Below are 25,902 nucleotides of genomic sequence, written 5' to 3' on the forward strand. Positions count from 1 at the left end.
ATCCACAACGCTGGACGGCTGGAGATTCCACTTGCGAGAGAAACAGGATGAAAGGTTGGGGTCCTGTGAATCTGCGACGATAGGACAACGCGGGTGATGGGGAGAAGAGGGGGTGGGCCGTGGGGGGAGGCGCTTCGGCTTATCCACGCACGCCCGGCAGCGGAAAAAGGACTCGTCTTTGCCCTTTTTGGTAAAGCGGAGGCAAGGAGCGAGCTGACCTCTAGCGTAGCAACTAGCACGACGGTGAAGGAGAAAAGGGTTTTTCACTAATTTGCTGGAGTTCACGTTTGACGTTTCCACGTCAATTTCGTGGGAGCTTGTCACATGTGGTGCTTTTAACATGGAAGTTATAACCAGCAGTGGCTTCTCTTTTGAAACAAATGAGTTTTACATGACTATGCATGGCATAATAGAAGGAATTAAAAAAAGAACTCTAACGCTCCAAAGAAACCCTAAGAATGCATGGTTGAGCTTGTTAATTATCACATAACTGATAACTATATTAGTTACTCCCTCAGTCCCATAATATAATAATCTAGTATAGAATGTAACACTTCATCCTTTATAGTACAACGGATCCGAACATGCTTTCTTGTCTAGATTCATTGTACTATCAAGTGTCTCATCCGATTTTAGATTGCTATATTATAGGACGGAGGGAGTAGGTCCATGGACCGGAAGAAATGATTATGTCTTGGAAAACATATACACTTGTGAAATCTCCTTTACAGATGGTATATAAAATGATCTCTCTCTTACAAAAGTGAAAGGGTTTGAAAAAGGGATAAGGTGCAAGCAAGTTGGATAAAAGCTAACTGAAGATTAAATCTGGTTCTAAAAAAAAAGAAGATTAAATCTGAAATATGAGGAAATTTGGATCAATAGATGTTCTTTCATTAGACATGTAGAGTATGTTCAGCTGCTCTTTTTTACTGTAGCTATGTGGCTGCAAGTGTAAGCCAACATCAGTTGTTTGTGTCATGTCTGGCTGTAGTTGTAACCACAGTAATGTTGCAACCCCTCCTACCGAACATAACCTGAGTTGAAAACACGCAATAGCTGGGTTCTGGAATTGTTGTTTTGGTGGTAAGCTTGTTAGGGTGCTGATCATGTAAGCTCAAATTCACAGCAGCGTGTTTTAGGTTTATGTTGTGAGTGTTGTGTCGGGCAGTTTTAGCCTGTGTTTGGCTTGAGTGGATGGGAACAGTCTCTCCCGCATAGAAGATGAAGCGATCCTAACGCGTAATTAATTAAGTATTAGCTATTTTTTTTTATAAAAATAGATTATTTTGATTTTTTTAAGCAACTTTCGTATAGAAACTTTTTGGAAAAAACACACCGTTTAACAGATTGAAAAGAGTGTGTGCGAAAAATGAGAGGAAGGGGGTGAAAAAAGGGGTGCCGAACACATTGGCTGGATCGTATCTCTCGATCCATCGTTGATACTCTTAAAAAAGAGTTGGACCTAATATAACAAATTGGCCACGTTTGTGGCAAATCGTGGGACTATTCAGTTTGTCGCCGCTTTCAACCTAGGTGACAAACTAGACACATTTCAACCATTGCTACCTTACCAAATTTTGGTATATCTAGAAGCTTCCTCTCTAAAAACTTTATCAAAATAAAATTTAGCGAAGGCATCAAAACAAATAAAGTCAACACTATCAAAATTTATCAAAATATATAAAAAATTAGTATTACTAAAATTTGGTATGATTGATTTGGACAACAAAGTGAACTAAGCCATGTGTACCTATGAGAAGTGGCAGCTGTGTTTGGCATCCCCTTTTCCTGACCCTTTTTTCCCGTTTTCCGCGCGCACGCTTTTCAAACTGCTAAACGGTGTATTTTTTGCAAAAAGTTTCTATACGAAAGTTGCTTAAAAAATCAAATTAATCTATTTTTGGAAAAAAATTAGCTAATACTTAATTAATCACGCACTAATAGATCGTTCCGTTTTTTTTTGCAGAGGGAATGAGTTCCCAACCCACATATGCAAACACAACAACCCACATATGCGTCGTCGCGCATCACAGCGGTGCCGGCGTGGGTTTCCGGGTGTTCGCGTACGAGCCCCGCCTAGCGACGCCGGCCATTGGCCTCCTCGACACCACGGATGGAGCACCGCCTGGATGGAGTAAAAATAAATAAAGGGGAAAGAAAGAGATGATGTGGCATGCTAACACGTGGGGCTCACGTAAGTCCCACGCTGACTTGGCCGTTACGTAGATAAAAACTGAGGTCAAAACCACCGAAGGATCTCGGATGATCGGTTTTGTATAGTTAAGGGGCCACGCGTATCTGATTTTGCGGTTTGAGGATTTTTTTAATCCCTATGAGAAGTTGAGGGACCTTCGGTGCACTTTTTCTTAGAAAATTTCTGAACTTCCGATGCGTAATAAGGCTTTAGTCCCACAACTGACGTCGAACTAGGCCCATATAGATATACACATGGATTAAGCCCACCTGCACCGCCGAACAGTGGCGTCGTGCAGCTCGGGAAAAAAGAGAGGCGCATCTGTTTCCTCCCAAAAAGTGGCGGCGGAAAATTTCGAATTCCCCCCACCCGTCGTCGGCGGCGACCGCGGGTGCCCAAGCCCAACCCCCCCGCCGCCGCTCCCCTCGCCGTCCGCCGCCCCACACCACCACCACTCAGGACCCCCTCCTACCAGGCATGGAGGAGAGCGACGAGACCGCCGCGGAGGCGGCGCTGGGGCTGAGCGCCCCGTTCTTCGTCAACTCGGTCCTCAACGCGGTCGACGACGTCCGCTACGGGGCCTTCGAGTACTGCCTCCAGTAAGGCCCCCTAACCCTCCCTACTCCCCCCCTCCCCCTTCTCGCTCGCTCCCTCTTTCGCTGCTCGGTTGTTCGTTAACTTGCCCTCTTTCTGTTCTTCTCTCTTCTCCAGGGAAGGCGCCCCCGAGGCCGTCGGCGCCGCCACGGCGACGCAGAAGGCCGAGGAGCTTGAGCGGGTAAGTTCGCCCCCAACCACTGGATTTCATGAACCCTGCCGTCCCCTTAGATTTTTTTCTTAAAAAAAATAATCCGGTGCTGGAACGCGATTTCCCATTCCACGATTCGACAGAAGGTGTCTTGCATGGTGTGGTTGTGTTTTTAGACGAATTCCATCTTTGTGTGTCGGGTTCTTAACAATGCTTGATCGTAGTCTTAGGGTAGCTTCACCTGCCTTAGCGCTCGTGATGCTCACCAATTTATCAGCCTTAGCACTCTCAGACTCAGCGTTCACCAATTTATCGGGGTCAGCCAGCGGTTATGACTAGTAGACATTGATCAATTTTGGTTCATTTCAAGGTTCAAGCTGGCTATTGGATCCTATATCAAAGGAATTTATGCGGCTATGTGGATGTGCCTTTCAGCTGCAGAACTATGATTACTTGTTTTGTACTCCCTCCGTCCCATAATATAAGGGATTTTGAGTTTTTGCTTGCAACGTTTGACCACTTGTCTTATTCAAAATTTCAAAAAATTATTATTTATTTTATTTGTGACTTACTTTATTATCTACAGTACTTTAAGCACAACTTTTTGGTTTTTATATTTGCAAAAAAAATTTGAATAAGACGAGTGGTCAAACGTTGCAAACAAAAACTCAAAATCCCTTATATTGTGGGACGGAGGGAGTAGCCCCTTTTGTACAGGATGTGATGTGACGTGTCGTCCTTCCTTTTTCAATTCAGGCTGTGTTTAGATCCAAAGTTTGGATCCAAACTTTAGTCCTTTTCCATCACATCAACCTGTCATACACACACAACTTTTCAGTCACATCATCTCCAATTTCAACCAAAATCCAAACTTTGCACTGAACTAAACACAGCCTCAGATGACTTTTCCGTGCTGCACAGTGTGTAGTATCAGACCATCAGTACCACTTTGCAATGGCCTATAAAACACATATGTTTCTATTTGCATATATGCTTGATAAACAAACTTGTGCGGAAACTTTCTACGCATAAATTTAAAACCAAATGAATTACTAAGTGTGGCTTTCTTGTAAAGCCGGGTCAATCAATGATTTATCTTCTAAAAAGAAAAATTAAAACACAAATGGATTACTGAGTGTAAATATTGAAACAGCTAGAAAAATACCAAAGCAAAGCATGGTTCAAGATAACAATTCTTTCGATTGTTAGCTTCTCTGTTTTCATATTTTTTCTATAGAATGGATATTGTTCATTTGGTTTCAGAACTATGGAATGGATATTGTTCATTTTGTTTTAAAAAAAAGATACCACTTATTGTGGTCAAAGGCAACTATCGACCTATCAGGCTAGCTCTCCTTGGAAGCATTACATTACTTTAACACTTCTAATGATTTAGTAGCCATATGAGTTATCATGTATCATATTTAATAACAACTTCTTTGTTTTATCATGGTGCAGTAATGTTTTTAGTATATTTTATTCTGGAAGCTATTGCATATCGTTCATATGTTTGTCAATTGGCACATGTTTCCCCCAATAGACCAGTCCAGCTTGAACGTGCTGAAAAGTATAGTTCTTCTTATGATTTTCTTTTTAGGGTGTAATCAGCATTCACAACTTGGTGAAGGATGTACTGGATAAGAGAATGAGCAATTGGGAGAAATACTGCCTTCGACATTGTTTCGCAATACCTGAAGGATTCCTGACGCGTGAAGATGTATGTTCCTCATCTTGAAGTGATTGGTTTATTTAATTTTTTTTTGTGAGGTTGAAGTGATTGATTTAGTGAAGTCAAGATATTTAATTATACTACATCATGTTTCTTTTGGAATTCATATTGTGTCAAAGTTGTACAATCTTCATTTTCATATGGTCTTATGTCTAGATGAAGCAGAACATACAATTCTGTTCCCTGAAACCTTGCTTTACTTTTATGTCTACTTCAATGTTCTATTTCAAAAAATGGTGTCATGAAGATGGTTAAACATGAGTTGTTTTCTTCATCAGGATATTCCTGCAAAAAAATCACTCAATGATGGGAATTCTGATTCGGATCTCGATGCTGAACTTGTTTCTCTTAGGAAAAAACTTGAAGATGTAAGCAGCTTACTTGAATGAATTAGCTTGTCTATATCTGCATTTATATGACAAACACATGTTGTTTCATCAGGCTAACAATGAATCTGAAGAACTTCAAAAAGAGCTTTCTTCCTTAGAAAGACAAGCTGAGTGCCAGAGAAATTTGGATTCCTCTATGGCTGAATTAGTGAAGGTGTTTGAAAGCAAGGCCTTTCAAGACAATTTTCAAGGTATGACATTAGATTCAGTAGTAGTGTACAACAGGAGGAAGAGAAATCCACACCATTTGATTATGATTAAACATCAATTAAGTTTCACGCTGCTTTTGTTTTTCACAAATAGTTATTTGGCATGCTTAAGCTGCAGTTTCACTTCGATATTGCTGGCATTAACAGACTTTTATTTTATTTAGGCCAATGCCTTTCCATGAAATAAGGCTTACAATTTTGTATTTTTCAAGTGATCAGAACTCCAACCTGTTCACTTATGGTTGGGTAATTATTGTTGACATAATTTGAGTAATTGTGATGATGCTGATGTTATATCCTTCCTTGTCACCTTGTTTGACAATTGACATGCTACATGGCAGATTGTTAGTAATTGTAACGTATGGTGCATATTGGTTATGGGTTACTTCGCATGGTTAAAAAACTAGTAAGCTTCAGCCACTGGCATCAACAATTTTGAGTTTCAGAAAGCAAAATATTCTTGCCTGCCGCCCAAATTCTGTGACCTTTCTTAATCTGCTTTTGTTTATTTGTTTATGTCACGTACAAATACAGTTCAATGTTGTTTATAGGATCTCGATACTAACTACAAAAGAGTAAATTCTTCATAAGTATGACTTTTGGGCAGCCTGGTTAACTCTGGTTCAGAACATGCCTGCCTAATTGTGCTATACCTGCAGATCTTGTGAACGTAATACCACTATTTCAGCGGAAACTGGAAGGTGTGAAAAGGAAGATTGCTGAGAACATTGACGATCAAATTGATTGGAACGTCAATGGACACCACAAGCGGTTAGCATCAGGTAATCCATTTTCCCCTCTATCTCGCCACATTTCCTGTGCGTGCATTTGCTCGTTTGCCGTAATCTTTACTCATTACCTTAGCACCTTGCCTCGCAGGTTTCACTGCCAGAACAGAAGACAGTCAAGATGTTGTGAATGTCTTAAAGAAGTATTAGTAGCTCCCACTTTTATGCGACCTGTGCGATAAGAGGACGCCTGCTATGTGCTATCCTTCGTAGCACGGGATAAGCTGGTTAGATGTTTGGACTCTTGCTAACTGAGTACCGCCAATGCAGATCTTCAATGTAATCCTGAACTGCGATTCCTTCCGAACAATTTGTACGTAAACGTAATGTACATGGGCTTTCCATAATTGGTTTATACGTGGTTATTTCTCCGGATGGCCGGATAGAACCACTATCGTATTGTTCACGTACTGGTTCTCAGTGCGACCGAATTTTGGTATGGTTCACATAAAAGGCCTGAACACATCCCCAAAGGCCCAAACGCACACGAGGAGACAATCACAAAACGCAACGAGAAAAAGAAGACGGTATTCATTCCAAGTAAAATTTGGCAGGTGATGAGATGAATTACCTTTTAACAATGTCGAGCAAATCCGTATGAAAAAAAAAAAGAATTCACAAATCGCATCATGTAGAACAGGGGAGAGGGCCTAGCGACGCGGCCAGCTCAAATAGGCCCAGAGATCGGAAGGCAAAGGGGCTCATTGACACCGTCACTCTAAAAAGAAAAGGGAAAATAAATAAAATTAAAAAAAAAACAAAAAACCCGTGGCACACGACGAAGGCGACGCACAAATCTCCAGAACTCGGGGGGCACAAGCACAACTTGATATGGAGTCGAGGACGACGCGTCGCCCCCATCCAAGGCACCGCAGCGGGCGCGCCCCACCACCGGGCCCTCCTCCCCCTCTCCGCCCTCGCCACCCCGCTCCTCCCCTTCCTTCCCCGCAGTGGTCCCGCAAAAACCCTAGCCATCCCGCAGCCTCCGCCGCCGACCACGACATGGACGACGACGCCATCACGGCGCTGATGGACATCGACGACTCCCCCCGCAGCAGCGGCGCTGGCGCCGTCTTCCTCGACGACGAGGAGGACGCGGAGGTCTTCCCCGGCCACCGCGCGGCCCGCGCCAACGAGGCCCGCGGGCCCCTCCCCTTCGCCGGCTTCTACAACTCCTTCGACGGCGCCGACTTCGACGACACCGACCTCGCCTGAGGCGCTTACGGTAACGTGTGGGGGCCGGTGCTCTTGTGGGGGGCTCTCCTGGAAGTTTGAGAGGCTGATCTGTCTCTATGGTGATGGATTCTTCTAGTTAGTTCGTCGGTTAGATTTCTTTTCATGTATCTCGAGACGTCGTGAGATCAATCTGGGTACCTTTTGCTGCCGATGTTTTTGAATCTCTATGCCTTGCCTGCATTGTTGGTTGCTTGGTTAGTGCTTTTGGCTCTTGATTGGTACCAATCTCTGCGAGGTTTTCTTAAATTCTCGTAGTACTTTGATTCACAAGATAGATTTTTGTTTATATATATTGGCTTCAATGTGCGCGATGTTGGAAGCAGGTGGGTGTAACGTCGATGTCACATTGATCGATTGGCTTCGATTTTTCCTGCTAGAGTTTTCCACAACAGGAATATCTGGAGGGGCCAGACGTACTGTTGCAATGGGATAATTAGCAGCCTCATCCAATCAGTAGTGGCGTTGCAGTGGAAACTCCATTAGCACGGCGAATTAACCTAAATAAAAGTCTCTACCACGCAAATTTCTGTCTGAAATTGCAGAGGAAATACTTTTATGTTTGTAACCCATGAGCACTAGTTGGAGTCAGTCGGGAAAGGACCAGCCTCATGTCACATTGCTAGTTCTAGCTAGAAGGTGTTGATGTTGGGTGTAAAGTGCGTTCATGAGTCAACAAGCTGCTTCTGATTGTTGATTAGTAATATTAAATGCTTTCAAGAGTACCAAACTGCTATTGGGTTGAATTGTGCTACAGTTGGGGATGATTTGATGCCAATTTAATAGATTTGACAAACTGTTTGGTAGTACTGGTAGTGGCTATCTCCACTTCACAACAAAAACAAGTTTGGGGATCCTATGGTAGATTTGATCAATTTCTCTTGAAATTAGTTCTAACTTGCAAGTAGCCTAAAAACAGCCCTCATTTTGTTTACCATGAGGCTATGCCATCTAGAGTTCTGAAGCGAGAGTGTTCAAGCAATGATTGTTTCCATATGAGATTGCATGTCTTTGCTTCTAACTGACTGAAACAATGTCAACAAGATCTGCAATTTAGAATTTGTCTATATTGATTATCCTATTGGCCCCGCGAAAAAGTGATTATCGCATTGAATGTGCTATTGAATATTATTTCTGATTTGTCCATCAGTTGAATTTGTCATCCAGAAAAGTGGTGAAAATAAATTTTCAGATATTCCGTCCTCTGATATTTGGCTAGACGAGGTGAAAATGAAAGACGAGACTGTTTTCACGTTCACTTGGCTGCTGCATTTGACTGCAGGTTGCCTGATTGATTGTTAGACTGCTACCAAGGGAGAAACGTCAAGTTGTGGTATCATTCCATTTCTTGTTTCCGAGATCTACCACTTGCGTGAACTGTTTATCCGCCAGCAGCTGGTCCTCGTTCTTGGCTCCAGCTTTGCCGCTGATCTGTTGTTTTGTGAACTTGCAATGCTGGAAATCTTTCAAGGTTCAACCAAAACGTCACTGTAGCGTCTAATTGACAGTACCTGCTTGAAACTTGAAGTTTGATCCGTGCTATGTTTCTGTTACCACTTAGCTTCTGAGTTCTGTGACGCGATTCTTCACTTCTGCGGGATTGCTTGTTTCTTACTGCTACAACCTAGTAGCTGACTCCCTCAACTGTGTGAACAAACAATTTTACCTGAAAGATTTGGAATCCAGATACTAAGGCCGTGTTTAGTTTTCCTCCTATTCTCAACTTTCCATCATATCATATCACATCAAAAAATTTTCTACATACATAAACTTCTTTTCTGAACTCCCAACTTTTTTCGAACTTCCAACTTTTTTCAGGAACTAAACACACCCTAATGTAGCATTGCATTAGCATGTTGACAAAAGATACTGTAATAAAGAATTGGTTGTTCAACCAGTTTCTCTTAAGAGGGGAGAACTGCCATGGTGCCGCGGGTAGGCCATTATCTGGCGTATTGTTGGCTTGTTGTAATGGACCCTGCAATTTTCCTGATTAGGCCCATCCTAAACCCGACCAACAGTTTGTTACAAAAAGCGGGCATTTCGTGTTTCGTTGTTTTAACTCGAATTCCGTCGTATTGTACCGAATCATACCAGATTCTACGATTTCATTTGCAAACTCAAAGCTGAAGCGCGATCCACGCCCTGTTTGACTCTCTGTCGTCTTGTGTCACGCTGCCGCCGCGAGAAAAGCACAAACGATCCGCACCCTCCGGCAGCTGCGCCGGCGCCGCCCACGCGTCGCGCGCCCACTGGCCCCACATGTTTCGGGGAGCACGGCGTACGACCAGGGGAAAAGGATGGGTGTATCATCCCCCCCATCCATCGAAGCCGTCGCATCGCCACCGTCCATCCGCGCATCGGCCAGTTCGCCCAGCAGAGGGCCCCGCTGCCGCGCCAGCCAAGCCAGCCGTCCGATCGCATCTCGCGGTCCCGTCCGCCGCACGTGTCCCGCCCGCACGGGCGGGGGGAAGGAAGGAAGGAGGCCATGTGGCCTGTCGCCGCACGGGATCCCGGGCCGGCGGGGGCGGGCGGTCAATGGCCTGGTCGTATGGTGGGCCCCGCCCGAGGCGCCACGTCAGCGAAGCGGATAGGGACGGCGGGGTTTTAACCCCTTCGTCGTCGCGCGTCTCGCGGTTGATCGCGAGCTCTAGCTGTTTTGACCGCTTCTCCGGTGGTGGCGTGGTGTGTGATTGTGTGGTGTGTGGTCGGTGGGTCTCGTTCTTCTCGTGACAAATTCGGTGGTGGTTGCTTTCAAGTTTGGAGCCGGCTGAGAGTTGTTTCTTTGCCCCCCGAGCTCAACAATTATCTCTGATACTGTATGTCTCTGTTTATTTATGTAATGTTCACTAAGCTGTCTAAGCATGTGTTTCATATGACGACGGTTTTTCTTTTCATGTGCGATGAACGGTGTGGCCTCCATGAGAATTGACCACTTGTTATCCGCCCCACAACCAAATTTTCAATAGATATAAATATATTGTACTAAGTTGCAAGCATGCTTTATTTAATTAGACAAGGAACATTCAGTTTAAAGTAAAAAGGAAAAACATTACATACATACATAATATGCAACATATCTTACAAACACGAAAGACACCATTGATTGACTAGGGGTAATGTAGTATATGCAAAGATTGATCGACGAAATAATGTCTAAAGTTTCATCGGTCAAACAACGATACTTGCTAGACCGATTGCCACAATATATCATTGCTAGACCGGTTGCATAATAGAATATGTTAGGAATCAAATTCAACTTTATCCAACTAAATGGTTAAGAACCAAGTTCAATGGCTACCCTAGTCGTTAGCCCGGGCAACCAGGAATAGTTGTACATAGTTTTTATTTTCTTTTTACCTTGTTCAATATTTTCTGCTCTATTTATTGAATTTGGCGGCTCGCCAATTCGTTTAAGAACTGAATGGTTTGGAGGTGGTTGGAGCCACAAGTTCAAAGAGGTACATAGTTTTAGGTAAAGAGAAAAAGATTGGATAGGACAAGGATAGAACAGGTAGATAAGATGTCGCATTACTCCTCTTATTGACTGATCAACTTTTAATAATAACGTAAAACATTTAAAATATCTAATTATGCAACATAAAAGTTTCATTTTACATTGTAATGTACCTAACAAAAGTTATACATTCAGAGTGGTTCGCATTTATATCTCTAAACTTAAAACTTAAAGAGTCAAAAGCCACATGTTTGTGAAAAAACCAAATTTGATAAGTATTACCAATATAGGAGTATAGAATACACTTATGTTTGCTATCACATTGACAAGTAGGGTTGGACCTTAAAACAACAATAGGTAAATGTTGTGGATACATAATTTGTAGATCTATAAAGTTGTTGTGTGAATATTTCCTTTTCAATAATATTCCCTCGGTTCTGAAATAACTTCATTTTTCACTATCTTATTTGTGCAAAGTTAATGCACCATGGCTCTTGGCTGTCTGACCGCAGCTTATTAGTCTGCAACAGCAAGCCATGGCATTGCTGTTTCATGTAGCAAACAGTTGTACGGGAGCAATCAAGCAGGCACAAAAAATGTTAGAAAAACATAATATATCTCATTTCCAAACAAGTTTTATTAAAAAAAAACCAAAGTATATGTTCGTGTCATGGATATGTGTTTAATGCTAATTTTGATACAAATATCAAAATACTACTACTCTCTCCGGTTTAGAATATAAATATTTCTGGCTATGTATCTCTACACATATCTAAAAATACTTATATTTTAGATGAAGAGTACAAATAAGAGAAAATTCTCTCATAAAAGGTAATATCGCCGTTCTAAAGTATAAGGGATTTTGTCCATCTAATAACATAGGCAAAATCTTTTACTACTTCCATCCCAAAATATAAAAACTTTTAGTTATTACATCCGTCTCAAAATATAAGAAGTTAGGATTGAATTTGATATTCTTTAGGACTATTAATTTGGTCAGGATGAATCTGGACAGCCTGTCCAGATTCGTAGTACCACGAAATATTAGATCCAATCATTGGTTCTTATATTTTGGGATAAAGAGAGTATGAATCTGGATAACTACATCTTCAGATTTATCACTAAAAATACTTATATTTTAAGACGGATAAAGTATATTTTAGAACAGAGATAGTAAGCAACAGAGAGCTATTTTGGCCTCATAGGAAGAGGATAAAATTGACTTGTTTCCATTCAGAAAAAAATATGTATAATATTGACTTGTCCCAAATGATATACACATGCTGGGTAAAAATAATATAATATTATTGCACACACTTGTATATATTAAAAACATGAAGAGAAGGAGATTCCTCTTGCCCTTGTTTTGATACAGGAAAGCCACCAGTCCAACTGCCCTCTCTTGGAGCCTTCCCCCCTCGCGAGAACTAGAAGTAGAAGAACTCATCATCTCACCTCCCAAACTGACACAACCCTCCTTAACTCATTCCTCCTACTCCTAACTGCAAGCTACTGCTCACCCTCTCCCGGTCTCCCTCCTCTCCTCCTCGACCTCGCGCGCGAGCTCATGGCCTCGAGCTCAAACCCGGACACCATGGACACGGACCCTCCCGGCGGCGGTGGCACCCTCTCCATCGCCGTGGAGCGCAACCCGCCGGAGTCGCGCCTGCTCCAGCTAGGCGTCAAGTCCTGGCCCAAGTGAGTCGCCACAGTGCCGATCGATCGCTGTCCATTTCCTGCTCCTTCATGGCGTACGTGTTTAATTGAGCGCGTGGGTGGGTGCGTGCGTGCGCAGGTGGGGTTGCCCGACGGGGAAGTTCCCGGTGAAGTTCGACGCGCGGGAGACGTGCTACCTGGTGAAGGGGAAGGTGAGGGCGCACATCAAGGGCTCGTCGGAGTGCGTGGAGTTCGGCGCCGGCGACCTCGTCGTCTTCCCCAAGGGGCTAAGCTGCACCTGGGACGTCCTCGCCGCCGTCGACAAGTACTACAAGTTCGATTCATCTTGACGTCTGTCTCGTCGTCGATCGATCTCTCTCCCTCGCCGAATTCGGTGACTAATTCGCTTCCTGATTAGTTCGGTGACTGCGCTTAGCCTCATTCTGTAGCTAATTTGTTGCTAGATAATTAAGCCCGTGCCTAATGTGATAATGTCTCTTCTTCTCTGCGTGTAAAAAAAAAATGGTGTGCGAGGGGGCAGGGGCATCTAGCCCCTGAGTAGGCTAGTGGTTATTCAGGAGCCCCAAAAACCGGTCAATGCAGGGGCTGTTCAAAGTATTCTTGTTTATTCCTCCGAGTGCAATCCACTTTGAATGCTCTCTTTGACCGGCGCCACTAGACTCCATTAATTGTCTTTTGTTTTCATTTCCTGCGCCGTTTCTCTTTGTAGGTGCATTTGATTTTCCTTCTCTCGGGCGAAGGCAGTGGAAAATTTTATTTTCTGAACGTTATTCTAAACAAATTTTGAAATAAACCCTTCTACACGTTATGTACGATTGGGAACATTTACAACAACAGTACTATAAATGGTACCGTAAGATAATACTTTTACGCCGTGAAAAAAATTGGTGCGACAAGGATTATGGCATTTCAGTATATCAACATAAAAGCGTTGTTACATGGTTAATTATGCCATGTCAATTATAGTGGTGTGGATAATAGGTTTTTCAGAATAATAAAGAAGTGAGACTCGAATACTCGATATTAGCGGGACTTCACTTTGAGCTTTCCATCAGGGTTTTCCGCTATTCTTTTGAACCAAAATCTTTAAAGTATAAAATAAAAAATATTAATACTTTGGTTGTTTTTTATTATAATTTTCTTGGTGCAACCAAATTTCTATATTGAATAAAATACAAAATCTCAAAGCTATAGACGCGATACTCTAGCCTGTTTTGAAGGAATTGGTTGTTTTCATTGGTTGCCAAATTTCCCTGATGCATATGAACTATTTTCTTTTTGAAAACAAAATCTAAAATATGCAATAATGTTTTTACTATGTAAAGTTTTACCATCCCTAACCAATCACACCTTGAGTCTACAAAAAAGCCAAACATAGCCAAACTATTTCAACATCAGCTTAAAGATTTGAATTATTTTATTAAAAAATGAGTAATGGGGCTAAGTGCCTCAGGAGATATTTCACAGCATTATAATGTTAATATGACACCTTTTTCAGTGCACATGGTTAGTCATTTGGTGTATTTTGGGCCAATGCTTAAAATATAATGCCGTCATAACTTTAGAGCGGAAGTGTCATTTTATGATGGTACTTAAAAATTGGTGAGATTCCAGTTAAGAGGAATCAAAAGTATTCAAAATTGTTTTCTTCGATTACTTGGAACGCACATATACACAACCTAGTGCGTCCATAACACAAGCATAAAGAGACATACTCACTATGTCAAAAAAAAAAAAATGAATCTAAAACTGGATGTGTACAACGAATCTGGACAAATATGTCACATTCAGTACTACTCCCTCCGTCCAAAAAAAGACAAACCCTGGGTTTCCGTGTCCAACTTTGACTGTCCGTCTTATATAATTTTTTTTTATAATTCGTATTTTCATTGTTGTTAGATGATAAAAACATTATTAATATTTTATGTGTGACTTGTCTTTTTAATTTTTTTCATAATTTTTTCAAATAAGACGGACGGTCAAACATTGGATACGGAAACCAGGGTTTGTCTTTTTTTGGATGGAGGGAGTAGTTTGGTTTTTATGGGAGGGAGGGAGTAACTAACAACAATTACTTGGTCCCACTAAATTTTCATTGAAAATGAACTAATATGTGAGTATGTTGTCCAACTCCCTCCGTTCCATTAAAACTAAACTAGTACCGGATGTGACACATCCTAGTTAGTATTATGAATCTGGACATATATATGTTATATCCGGTTTTAGATTCGTTTTTAATGGGACAGAGGGAGTAGGATTTAGATTCTATAAGTTGGAGTCATGTAACCATAAGTCTATCGCACAGTTATCGCTGCTTAAAAACATTATAATTGTTCCAATGGATGAATTAGAAGTTAGGTACAAATCAAACAAACCAAAGTGCAGCTACCCAGATATTTTTTGGACTTAGTTCATTGCACATAGATCAGTGAGTGATAAGTGGATTGGATCACACGAAATAAAATTATGAGATGGTGATGCATGAAAAATGGCCAATTCATTGATTTGCCTGTCAGTCGCTATCTGCAGCGTCTTTACTCGCACCGATAGCAACACTATTTACGCCGTGTTTAGTTTTAAAATATTTCTTCAAACTTCAAATTTTTTCATCACATCAAAACTTCCCTATAGACATAAACTTCCAACTTTTTCATCACATCGTTTCAATTTCAATCAAACTTTTAATTTTAGCGTGAACTAAACACAGCCTTACTAGCCACACAATCCGTTTCATTCAGGCAGGAGGGAAAATGGGGGTATGGTACAAAAGAGAATATACCGAATCCTTGGATGGTAGTAGCAGCTATTTGGTTCCCCCGAGCTAGTGGATCGAGCACTAGGTTGAGAGCTCGGAATTGATGGTTCGTTGGACGCATGGTCCATGGCAACTAGCCATGGATGGGTCGGTCGGCGACTCTAGCTAGCAGCTGCGTGTGTGTGTGCGTGTGGCAGTGGTGGTTTCTGAACCTGTGATCAGGCAGCCATGGCCGGCCGCCCGGGCGTCTTGCTGCCCTAGAAGCAGGTGGTCCGGCCTACTATTATTCACTTAAGCCACCGAAAGTGCGGTTGTTGCAGCATGTGAGCGAGTGAAGTTGCTTGCTTTACTTTGACTCGTCCTGTGGCTGTTCATGCCTCTCTCTCTCTCTCTCTCTCGGTGTGCATTCACTCACATTCAGTGAGTGCCTTTTGACTGACGAATGGATGAATACCATACCTTGCATCTCTCATCTCTGGCAGCCGGCCGGCAGGAGGATCACTGGATCAGCATGAGATTTTTTTTTCCCCTGATTTTTCTGTGGTTTTGGCCGGGCACTCTGTTTGTGTGGATATCGTTGCGAGTTGTGCTGCTGCTGCTGAGGCTGAGCACGAATAGTGCTGTGGTGCCCTCCCCGTTCCCAGCGCATTCGTGCTGCTGGTAGCTTTTGTGCCACCCGCAGACCCTGCATTACCCCGGTCCTCACGGTTTGCAGGAGCTACTGTTTCTTCGCAGCACCCTTGCCTGTCGGCTGTCGCTTCCCAGCTTGAATACGCTGCTGTACTCTTTGTCGTCGCCTGCCTCTGCCTGAGACATGTGTGGACTGTGGAGTAGTAGTTGCCATGGTTCTTTGCTTTGATGCGCAGGGTTAAATTACCATGTCTAGCCAATTAAGGTGTTTTTTTTTTGTAGCCAGCTGTTTTGTTCAATGTCAGTATTATGTTTGACATCATCCAAAGTTATCTCGCTGTTTAGGATAGCCGCACAAGATTGTACACCTGACCAGGGAGCTCCACTCAGCTACCGGATCTTGACCGGGAACCTGTTTGTCTACGTACTCCAACGCCTTGAATGATGCCGCCGTGCAGCCAATTTTAACCAGCTGCTGCGCAACCGGCCAACCGCCCAGCCGTGCAGCTGTGGTGGAGTGACCACGGCCACGACTCCGTGCGCGCGGGTGGACGTAAGCGTTGGGCCCTCGGCTCGCGCGCGCGGCCGCATCCGGCGATGCATCGGTCGCGTTCGCGGTTTGTGGCTTCGCGTCATCGCCGATGCGAACAGAGGCTGCTTTGCGTTGTCGTCATCGGCTTGTTGACGTCCACGAGTTGGCGAGTTGCTCTGTTCCTCTCTCGCGCGCGCTGCAGATATCCGAGGTGGAAAAAATATACTACATATGAACAGATGTGGCCCAGCTGTGAGCAAGACGCCAAGACCAAAGATAAGTGCAGTTCAAATGGGCCTGAAATTGGGCCTCCATCAATTACAAAGCCCGTGAAAAGTTTCAGAAAAGCATTACAAAGCTTCAGATAAGTTCAGGGGTGACTGAAATACACATACAACAGTAACGTAGAGAGATCCCCAAATCAGCTGCGGCAGAAGGCAGAAACCGTGACTAGTATATCTCATAAACTTAACGAGCAGTACAATTGCTGTACATTGGTTTATCAATAAGTCAAGAGTAGCATTTGGGTAAGAAGAGAAAAAAATCTTTTACGGTGGCGTTTATTGACATTTGATCCCTGGAGCCGAGAAGACTAGTTTATCTCATCCGTGAAAACTATTTGTCACTAGACATCAATGTCTCGCTGAGGACACCCGGTTTGCAATTTGCTAATAAGAAACACTCGTTTCCGTCCAATGGCGATTCGTTTACTAGAGATCCGTCCATTCTCTGAACTTCTGAAGGTCAACCTTCTGATATGCATACAGGTGTGGTAGCAGGCACGACAAAAGTATAAAACAATAGGTATTTAATCGCATCAGCGTGATCTATCTCCAGAGTGTAAAAATTAGATACGCAGCATCTGCAAGTCATACTTGCAAGGAAGAAGCAATTGCGTCCCTATCCACCACATCTTATCCAGTCTTGTCTGAGTTTTGACCTAAGGAATTGCTTCATCATCTGAATTTATTCTACTGGAAGAAATTACCTACTGCTATGCCAAGAAGTAAGAATACATGGTTAATCTATGTTGACACCCTCATTTCTGAAGACAAACAACATAAATTTGCAGTGAGTTAAAACATATAGTTTCAGTGAAAATATCGTACAGGTTAATGTAGCCAGACCAACACAGAGATCTGATTGACAATTACAGAGTACTCAGTAGTCAGCAAGCAGGTTTAGCATGGACTACCTGTTGATTACATGGTTTCAGTCAGACACGAGTTCTTCAGGGAGGCAAATTAATCACAAGGTTCTTCCAAGACAGAAGCCGCCGGTATGGTATGGAAGCAAATGGGTTTATCTCCGTTTGTGCCAATAACCTTATCGAATATCTAATTGTTCGCTAAGTACGCATTGCACACATCATATACCATCTCGATTGATGAGTTTTGTCGCCATGTTCTGCTAGGTACGACCTATCCGCTGCTGGGTTTACATGCATGCCTGAAGAACTTAAACAGTTAATCAACAAAGTCAATGGATATTACGCATACAAGTATATGGTTGTATATATGCAACTTCATGACACAACAGTATGCGTATAGTCGGACGTGACGACAAGCAACTACCTCGTGCAAGGATGCGAGGAGATACCAGATTAAAACCTGTAATACTTGAAGTTGACAAAATGCGATTCTTCAGACGATATAATAACAAGAACATTTCTGAATCTTCCTTTAAAAAATGTTGAATGCATAAAAGAATCTTAGCTGTGATGGCAACAACACGACTTTCTGATAGTGACATTGGATCTTAGTTGAATCTGGCATCTTGCGTATGCGACCTTGCTTGGATCTGTCGGATACTCCCAACCCAGCATAAATTACTGATGTCTGAAACTTTCTGAGCAAAGCGGGAACTCAGGCTAGTTGAGTCGCTCATCATCAAAAGTCAAGACAATACTTAAGTAAAAACAAAACAAATATCACTGTCGCAAAACCAGCGTAAACCTATTGGGATAATTTTAACAGTCTTACAACACCAGCGCCGAGACGTCTAGGTAACAAAATAAATCATCACTGACAATTTTTGAAGATAAGTGAATCACATGTCTTTCTCAATGAACTTAAATTTATGAATGAACCAACCTATACATGCAACTAAATATGATATCAAGATCAGTTAAAAATCTTGTTTTGTGAAATTTCAAAACAAAAAAATAAAATTGCAGCGTACCTTTATTTCAAGAGAAATTTAATTCACTAAAAAAAAGTAATTGTATGTGCCAAATTTTACATTAAAAAATGGTATCTGCAATGTATTCTTAAGGATGATAAAATTATCTCAGTAATATTTAATCATTCATTAATAGAGGTGAACTGCTCGTTCTTTTACTCATCACACCTGTTGGATGAAAAGATTGGTTGCTGCCACTAAAAAAATTAATCAACTCATTGCAGTTGGCAAAAAAGAAAAAAAAAAGGTTTTCAGGCACTAGTATATGTGATGTTAGAAGGAATCCAAAACAGTATACATGCATCCACGCGCACCTCGGTTTTGCATTTCCCGCTGTCTGTGATCATGAATCATCCAATTAAAAACAACCATCAACCATGGATTCCAATGTGTTCTGCCCCTATAAATAGTCCAGCATCTCATTCTCTCGTCTACTTCAAAGAATCACACACCAAAACCTCCATTAGTTCCTAAACCCTAGCAAGAAGCAGCACAAAACCTTGCCACACTTGGCTAGTGACACTGAGACACACCATGGCGACGTGCTTGGACAGCCTCGGGCCGCTTCTCGGCGGCGCGGCGAACTCCACCGACGCGGCCAACTACATCTGCAACAGGTTCACGGACACCTCCTCCGCGGTGGACGCGACGTACCTGCTCTTCTCGGCCTACCTCGTGTTCGCCATGCAGCTCGGGTTCGCCATGCTCTGCGCGGGCTCCGTCCGCGCCAAGAACTCCATGAACATCATGCTCACCAACGTGCTCGACGCCGCCGCCGGCGCGCTCTTCTACTACCTCTTCGGCTTCGCCTTCGCGTTCGGGACGCCGTCCAAGGGCTTCATCGGGAAGCAGTTCTTCGGGCTGAAGCACATGCCGCAGACAGGGTACGACTACGACTTCTTCCTCTTCCAGTGGGCCTTCGCCATCGCCGCCGCCGGCATCACGTCCGGTTCCATCGCCGAACGGACGCGCTTCAGCGCGTATCTCATCTACTCCGCCTTCCTCACCGGGTTCGTGTACCCGGTGGTGTCGCACTGGTTCTGGTCCACCGACGGGTGGGCTTCGGCCGGCCGGCTGACGGGTCCGTTGCTGTTCAAGTCGGGCGTCATCGACTTCGCCGGCTCCGGCGTCGTCCATCTGGTCGGTGGCATTGCTGGCCTGTGGGGTGCCTTCATCGAGGGCCCCCGCATCGGGCGCTTCGACGCCGCCGGCCGCACGGTGGCGATGAAAGGGCACAGCGCCTCACTGGTCGTGCTCGGCACCTTCCTGCTGTGGTTCGGGTGGTTCGGCTTCAACCCGGGGTCCTTCACCACCATCTCCAAGATCTACGGCGAGTCGGGCACGATCGACGGGCAGTGGTCGGCGGTGGGCCGCACCGCCGTGACGACGTCGCTGGCGGGCAGCGTCGCCGCGCTGACGACGCTCTACGGCAAGAGATGGCTGACGGGGCACTGGAACGTGACCGACGTCTGCAACGGTCTCCTCGGCGGCTTCGCCGCGATCACCGCGGGCTGCTCCGTGGTCGACCCGTGGGCGTCGGTGATCTGCGGGTTCGTGTCGGCGTGGGTCCTCATCGGCTGCAACAAGCTGGCGCTGATGCTCAAGTTCGATGACCCGCTGGAGGCGACGCAGCTGCACGGCGGGTGCGGCGCGTGGGGGATCATCTTCACCGCGCTGTTCGCGCGCAAGGAGTACGTCGAGCTGATCTACGGGGTGCCGGGGAGGCCGTACGGGCTGTTCATGGGCGGCGGCGGGAGGCTTCTCGCGGCGCACATCGTGCAGATCCTGGTGATCGTCGGGTGGGTCAGCGCCACCATGGGGACGCTCTTCTACGTGCTGCACAGGTTCGGGCTGCTCCGCGTCTCGACCTCGACAGAGATGGAAGGCATGGACCCGTCGTGCCACGGCGGGTTCGGGTACGTGGACGAGGACGAAGGCCAGCGCCGCGTCAGGGCCAAGTCGGCGGCGGAGACGGCTCGCGTGGAGCCCAGAAAGTCGCCGGAGCAAGCCGCGGCGGGCCAGTTGGTGTAGTAGGATCATATCGATCGTGCCCGTTTGGGGAAAGTGTTTTGTGAAGTGTGCATATATAAGCTGAGGCAGTCAGTCGTGTGGGCGTGGTGGCACTTCAGCCCATGGTGGTTGTGGCTTTCTTTTGATATTTGCTTCCTTTCTTCTCTGCATTTGCATCTGTATGGATTTTTGTGGCTTTCAATCTTTTATGCTTTTCTTTAGGTATTCAGTCTTTTATGCTTTCTTGTACATGTTTAGACGTGTCCTGTTTGTATCAGTATTTAGGTCATTATGATGTTAACGCGGAGCTCGGCATATGCCATTTGGGAGAATCGCTGCGAGATGGTCCAAAGTATACTGCTATGGAGAAACTAGCTTGTACCAGTAGTACTATAATTTTTTTTTAACGATCAGCACTAGACAACACGATGATTCATTGAATAGTAGTACAAGGCTAGTATCTTGGAAGACAGTAGCCAAGAAAGGGAAGAAAAAAAATTCCACCACCACGCACCGACAACAGATACACACAGTCCAGGAGAAGGCTTGCACTGAACCGACCATCGCAAAGCGTGATCGGTCGCAACTATAACAACAAGGAAACTACAACCAAGACCGTCCAAAACCAAACCCTACAGTTGACCACCGAACTCAACTCTAGCCACGTATTTGAGATTGAGGGGGAGAGGGTGAGAGAGAAGAAAGAACTGCTCTCCCCGCTAAGGCCCGCCAACGTGGTCGACTTCCATAACCTAGAGCATCGCAAGAGCACAAGGCATCTAGAGCGAGCTTGCACTAGCTGCTTGAGAGGAGTTTTGGCAAGGGGGCTTCCTAGACGACATCTCTAGGGAGAAGAGCGACGATGAGCACCGATGCCCCTCTCCGTCAAGGTCTTAAAGAGAACCAAGACAAGGTTTTCACGTGGCAGCCTAATTAGAGGAAGGGGATGGCTCGACAACACCTCTAAGAGATAAGACGACACCCGAAGCACCATCGTTGGTGGCCCGGCTAAGGCCGGGCTGGGTTTACACCGGGTAGCCCTCCCCTTGTAGATCCATAGCTAACACTCCATTGCTCCACCATCGACCATCCTTCGTTGACGCATGGACACCGCTGCACCGACGCCCCCTATAGTCGTGCCTCTACGTGTCCGCCCGCTCTTCGCACAGTCGCCGGCTGCACCTCCTGGCCACAGTGGCCTCTTGTCGCTGTCGCCACGCCTCCACGCGCTGCGTCGGCCCGCCGATCGCACCTTCATGCTCCGCACCAGCCTCCCCGTGCAGTGCCGGCGCCACTCCGCACCCCTCTGCTCCCACCGTCGCCAAGTAGCCGAGCAATTCACCACGCCGCCACAATTGCGCCTCGCCCAGATCCAGCCTAGGGTGGCCCATGGGGGTCGGATCCGCCTCCTTCCTCGCTAGGAGAGCTTACCACCACCAACTCCCCCATCGCCGAGCGTCGCGTCGCCTCTCCCATGTCTGAGGTTGAGCGTCGCCACAAAAAAGCCCGTCGTTGCCATCCTAGCTCCAGCAGTGGCAATGTGGGGAAGAGGGGGGAAGGGGGAGGCGGCGGCGCTTGGGTTTCACCTCTCATGTCGCCTGCGCCTGGGAGACACGAGGATCTGCTCCCCGAAAATGTATATTTTTTTAGTACTAGAAGTTTTGGGGAAGTTCATTTTTATTGACAACGTGACACACGGGTCCTAGCCCGCGGCAAGCTACTAGGCCAGTTCAAACCGCAGCTGAAGCCCCAAAACAACTCTTAGTTTTTGGACTTTTCGGCCGAAAAATGTCCCAAGAATCGTACAGTTAAACCAACTGAACTGAAATCTGAACTCTAAACAGAAGGCCGGGTAATGAGCGTATGGCCGAGGCCCAATCTCAAAGTAGGCCTAGCTCAACCCCCAAGTGACAGATGAGCCATGGAAAGGCCTTCCCTACCCTTCTGCGAACGGCCTATTATGACCGCATGCCCTGCGGACTGCGGCCTGCACTCCCCCGCTGCCAGCTGCCATCCCCCGCGCGCCCCGTTCGTCCTGCATGGCTGCATCCCCGCGCGCACCGTGCGGTAGTGGCTTCTCGCACGGAAGGGACTCGGAGAGACGGAGAGCGTCGTTCTCCGCGCGGTTCAGGGCTTCAGGCCGCGCCGCCGTGCGCCATTGCCTACATCTGCATGTGCCGCGCTTCCCATGCGGCTCGCGGCTCGCCGTTGATGATCCGCGCCCTCCCTCTCCGCTCCTCTCCGTGGTGCTTCCTCCACAGATAGAAGCCGGCTGCCCAGGAGGCGATCATGAGAACGTGGAAAACTAAAAACAATACAGCACGGTACCACACGACGTACCACCCCCACCTCTCGAGCATTTCGATTTCTCGGCCCCCCTATCACGACGGCGACATTTCCGTGTTCCTGATTAAGATAAGAACTGTATATACACTATACAGCATACGGTTAGTTGGATCAGAGGTACGGAGTAAAAAAACAATATATCTGCGTTTTTTTTAAAAAAGAAAACAAGAGCAAGCCGATTCCTCCGCCGCAACGTACGTACGCAAGCGTGGAAAATGGGTAAATTCAACGGCCCTCCTGTTGACGTAGCGAGCTCGAGCAATCGCCATCTCGAAGGGTCCAGAAACAGTAACAGCTGTCATCAAAATTCAAGCTGCAATAAATTACGAAACGAACCAACGCTCGAGCACAGATGCAGGTGAGCTCGATCAGATTCAGAACTGAATCACAGGCAGCGAACTCTTTTTTTCTGTACATTCTGATTTCTAAATGAAGCTCAACGTTACGATACGCCATACTAGTGCTCAATGAGTACAATATACGACCTCCTCGGATCGCGTACCCCTGACACCATGAAACGGTTGGCAGGTAATACGGTTTGAAATAGGAAATACTCCGTTTCACATGATAGTACAGTAAGTACAATTGCGCTCGCGTTTCACATGATAGGTCACACTATTCTGTCAGGAGCAAACAGCTAAAACATTTTCATAAGATTCAGCAAATGAGGGGAGAGGCCAAATCCACTGTAAACTCAAAATACTATAATCGGCAGCAGGACGGTGATGTCAGACGAAAAACAGAGAGGAGAACACTTCCTTAATCACAATCCACAAGTCAACGGCAGATCCAGACACCGCATATGTGTTTCCGGACTCTGGATTCAGGCATAGTTTACTCGGGAGCAGCTCTTCGGGACACGGAAGATGCACACTGGATGGCATGGAGGTCAGGGGGAATAATCGAACATGCGAAATGGAAATTGGCTAGTTGTGGAGCGTCAACTGGGAGCTTATCTTATTACTAATTAGTATTACCATTGCCATTACGTCTGAAACAGACGGGGCTCCCATTTCTTTTTGATGTCGTTAGTACAGCCGGCTTCGTTTTTCTTTTCTGGCTGTCTCGGCTGTCACCTGTCAGTCTCGTCAGCAACTGGGGTGTTCCGCCGACGAGGGCGCCGTGGACTTCGCGGGCTCGCGGCGATGGCGATGCGCGCTCCAACTGCGGCGGGTCTCACCGGGCTGCGTGCGTACGCCGATATGCCTGCCCATCTCGGGATCGGTTGTTTTTATGCCTCTCGCCGTGGTCTCGCGGTCGGCACGATGGTCGCATCGTCGTGCGTGAGCTGCCTATCGACAGGTGGTGTGCCAATGAGGAGATACGTTGATCTGTGGTTTCCAAAAGTCCGGTGCAAAATGGGAGATAGCTGCGATGGCTTATTTACTTGGGTGGTGCACACTTGTGCAGGTTAGCTTGACAGTTAGAGAAGTACGTACTCCTATAAAAGACTTCCAGGAATTCTCGTGCTGGACTTTTTCGCGAGCACCTGCACTTTGAGCATGAGGTGCAACGGCTGATCTTCTTCGATGATAGACAACGAAAATTTCAGGTGGGTAGAGAAGTACAATGAACGATAATACATGTTCAACCAGGGACGTGGTTTTTCTGCACCTAGGTGCAGCTGCACCTAGGACGTCTGCCGTCCGATCGATTAAGCGATTCGTGATGATTTCTCAGGTTTCTCACATACAGCAGGTAGGTATCGTGTACGTCCGAATCTTGAGGCGCATCTAGCGGTAATGAGCCTAGGTGCAGCTCACCTAGGTTCAGAAAAGACTTTCCCGTTCAACCAGCGCCAGCCGCTTAAAAAGGCAGAGCGACAATCATCACATGATGGTAGAGTTACAGAAAAACACAACATTAATCATTGGGTTCAATTCGTAGCCCTGTGTTTTGGTGAAAGCTTCAAAACTACTCCATGAATACCAAAATATAAGGATTTTTAGAATTCAATTGCATCACAATATAAGTATTCCTTAGTAGTTTCCATCATTCCGATTATCTCAATGATTTCATAGCTAATCATATGCTTGGAAGGGTTTAGGGAATCCAAGCAATTCAAAATTCAAAAAATTGACTATACTAAAGTAAAAAAAAAAACTATGACTTAACCTCAATGTTTGTTAAACAATTTAGGCCTTGTTTGATTCCGCTTAGAATTATTATAATCTGATTATTATTAGGAGTAAGCTGAAACAAACAAATAGCTTATTATGATATATTATTACAATCTATAAGTCAGATTACTATAATCTGGTAATCCACTCTAAAGGAGTTTTTTTTAATTATTGGATAGTAAAATATATATTACAATAATCTTAAACTGAAACAAACGGGCCTTAGAAATTCATATGTTTTGAAATGGAGATAGTACTACTCAGAAAGCTTGAAGGGTTTCATGTGTTTTGGTTAACATATTCATGTGTGTCTTTTCGTGCAACCAAAATTTTCTTTAGAAACATGGTGAACCAATTAGATTTAGAAATTATAAAATATTTCCAAGTGTTACAAGTGGAAATATAATAAAAATAATATTCTTAAAAAAGTAAAGAAAGTTTAAGTGCTTCACTATAGACAAATATAGAGGAGGACAAAATATACAAACAGTCGTTTTTACTTTTTAAAAGAAAGTACAAACCACCTGCATTGCGACTCCGGCCTTGTTTAGATCCCAGAAAATTTTAGCCAAAAATATCACATCAAATGTTTGGACACATGCATAGGGCATTAAATGTGGGGGAAAAAAAATCAATTGCACGGTTTACATGTAAATTGCGAGACAAATCTTTTGAGTCTAATTACATCATGATTTATTTTGGTGATTGATTAAGCTTAATAAATTCATCTCGCAGTTTACAAGCGAAATCTATAATTTATTTTGTTATTAATCTATATTTAATATTTCAAATGTGTGTCCGTATACTTTAGAAACTTTACATCCAAATAAATAAACAGAGCCTTGAGGCCACAGCCTATAGAGAGATTCCACGGGATTCGATGAACTACGACCACGAACAGGAG

At 44.8% G+C, this 25,902-nt stretch overlaps 4 protein-coding genes across 5 annotated transcripts; all 4 read left to right on the forward strand.

Moving 5' to 3' along the window:
- Nucleotides 1-2,510: 2,510 nt before the first annotated feature.
- LOC127764553 (protein MIS12 homolog) lies at nucleotides 2,511-6,448 on the forward strand. Of its 2 annotated transcripts, none has more exons than XM_052289446.1 (7): nucleotides 2,511-2,796; nucleotides 2,909-2,972; nucleotides 4,540-4,659; nucleotides 4,950-5,039; nucleotides 5,113-5,251; nucleotides 5,929-6,051; nucleotides 6,134-6,448. In XM_052289446.1, exons 1-7 carry the CDS (start codon nucleotides 2,675-2,677, stop codon nucleotides 6,205-6,207), a joined length of 732 nt encoding a protein of 243 aa, XP_052145406.1. In that variant the 5' UTR covers nucleotides 2,511-2,674; the 3' UTR covers nucleotides 6,208-6,448. The 2 variants fall into 2 exon arrangements, with proteins under 2 accessions (XP_052145406.1, XP_052145407.1); XM_052289447.1 differs by having other exon boundaries at nucleotides 2,517-2,796; nucleotides 6,149-6,448.
- A 397-nt stretch (nucleotides 6,449-6,845) lies between these two features.
- LOC127764554 (uncharacterized) lies at nucleotides 6,846-7,442 on the forward strand. Its single transcript, XM_052289448.1, has one exon. It carries the CDS (start codon nucleotides 6,889-6,891, stop codon nucleotides 7,270-7,272), a length of 384 nt encoding a protein of 127 aa, XP_052145408.1. The 5' UTR covers nucleotides 6,846-6,888; the 3' UTR covers nucleotides 7,273-7,442.
- A 4,671-nt stretch (nucleotides 7,443-12,113) lies between these two features.
- Nucleotides 12,114-13,194, forward strand: LOC127761849 (uncharacterized). Its single transcript, XM_052286182.1, has 2 exons — nucleotides 12,114-12,445; nucleotides 12,543-13,194. The coding sequence occupies exons 1-2, from the start codon at nucleotides 12,315-12,317 to the stop codon at nucleotides 12,751-12,753; spliced, it is 342 nt and encodes a 113-aa protein (XP_052142142.1). The 5' UTR covers nucleotides 12,114-12,314; the 3' UTR covers nucleotides 12,754-13,194.
- A 5,780-nt stretch (nucleotides 13,195-18,974) lies between these two features.
- LOC127763963 (ammonium transporter 1 member 3) lies at nucleotides 18,975-20,855 on the forward strand. The gene has a single exon (XM_052288769.1). The coding sequence runs from the start codon at nucleotides 19,057-19,059 to the stop codon at nucleotides 20,551-20,553; it is 1,497 nt and encodes a 498-aa protein (XP_052144729.1). The 5' UTR covers nucleotides 18,975-19,056; the 3' UTR covers nucleotides 20,554-20,855.
- Nucleotides 20,856-25,902: the final 5,047 nt, after the last annotated feature.

Source organism: Oryza glaberrima, chromosome 2 (assembly GCF_000147395.1).
Source record: "Oryza glaberrima chromosome 2, OglaRS2, whole genome shotgun sequence".
NCBI lineage: Eukaryota > Viridiplantae > Streptophyta > Magnoliopsida > Poales > Poaceae > Oryza > Oryza glaberrima.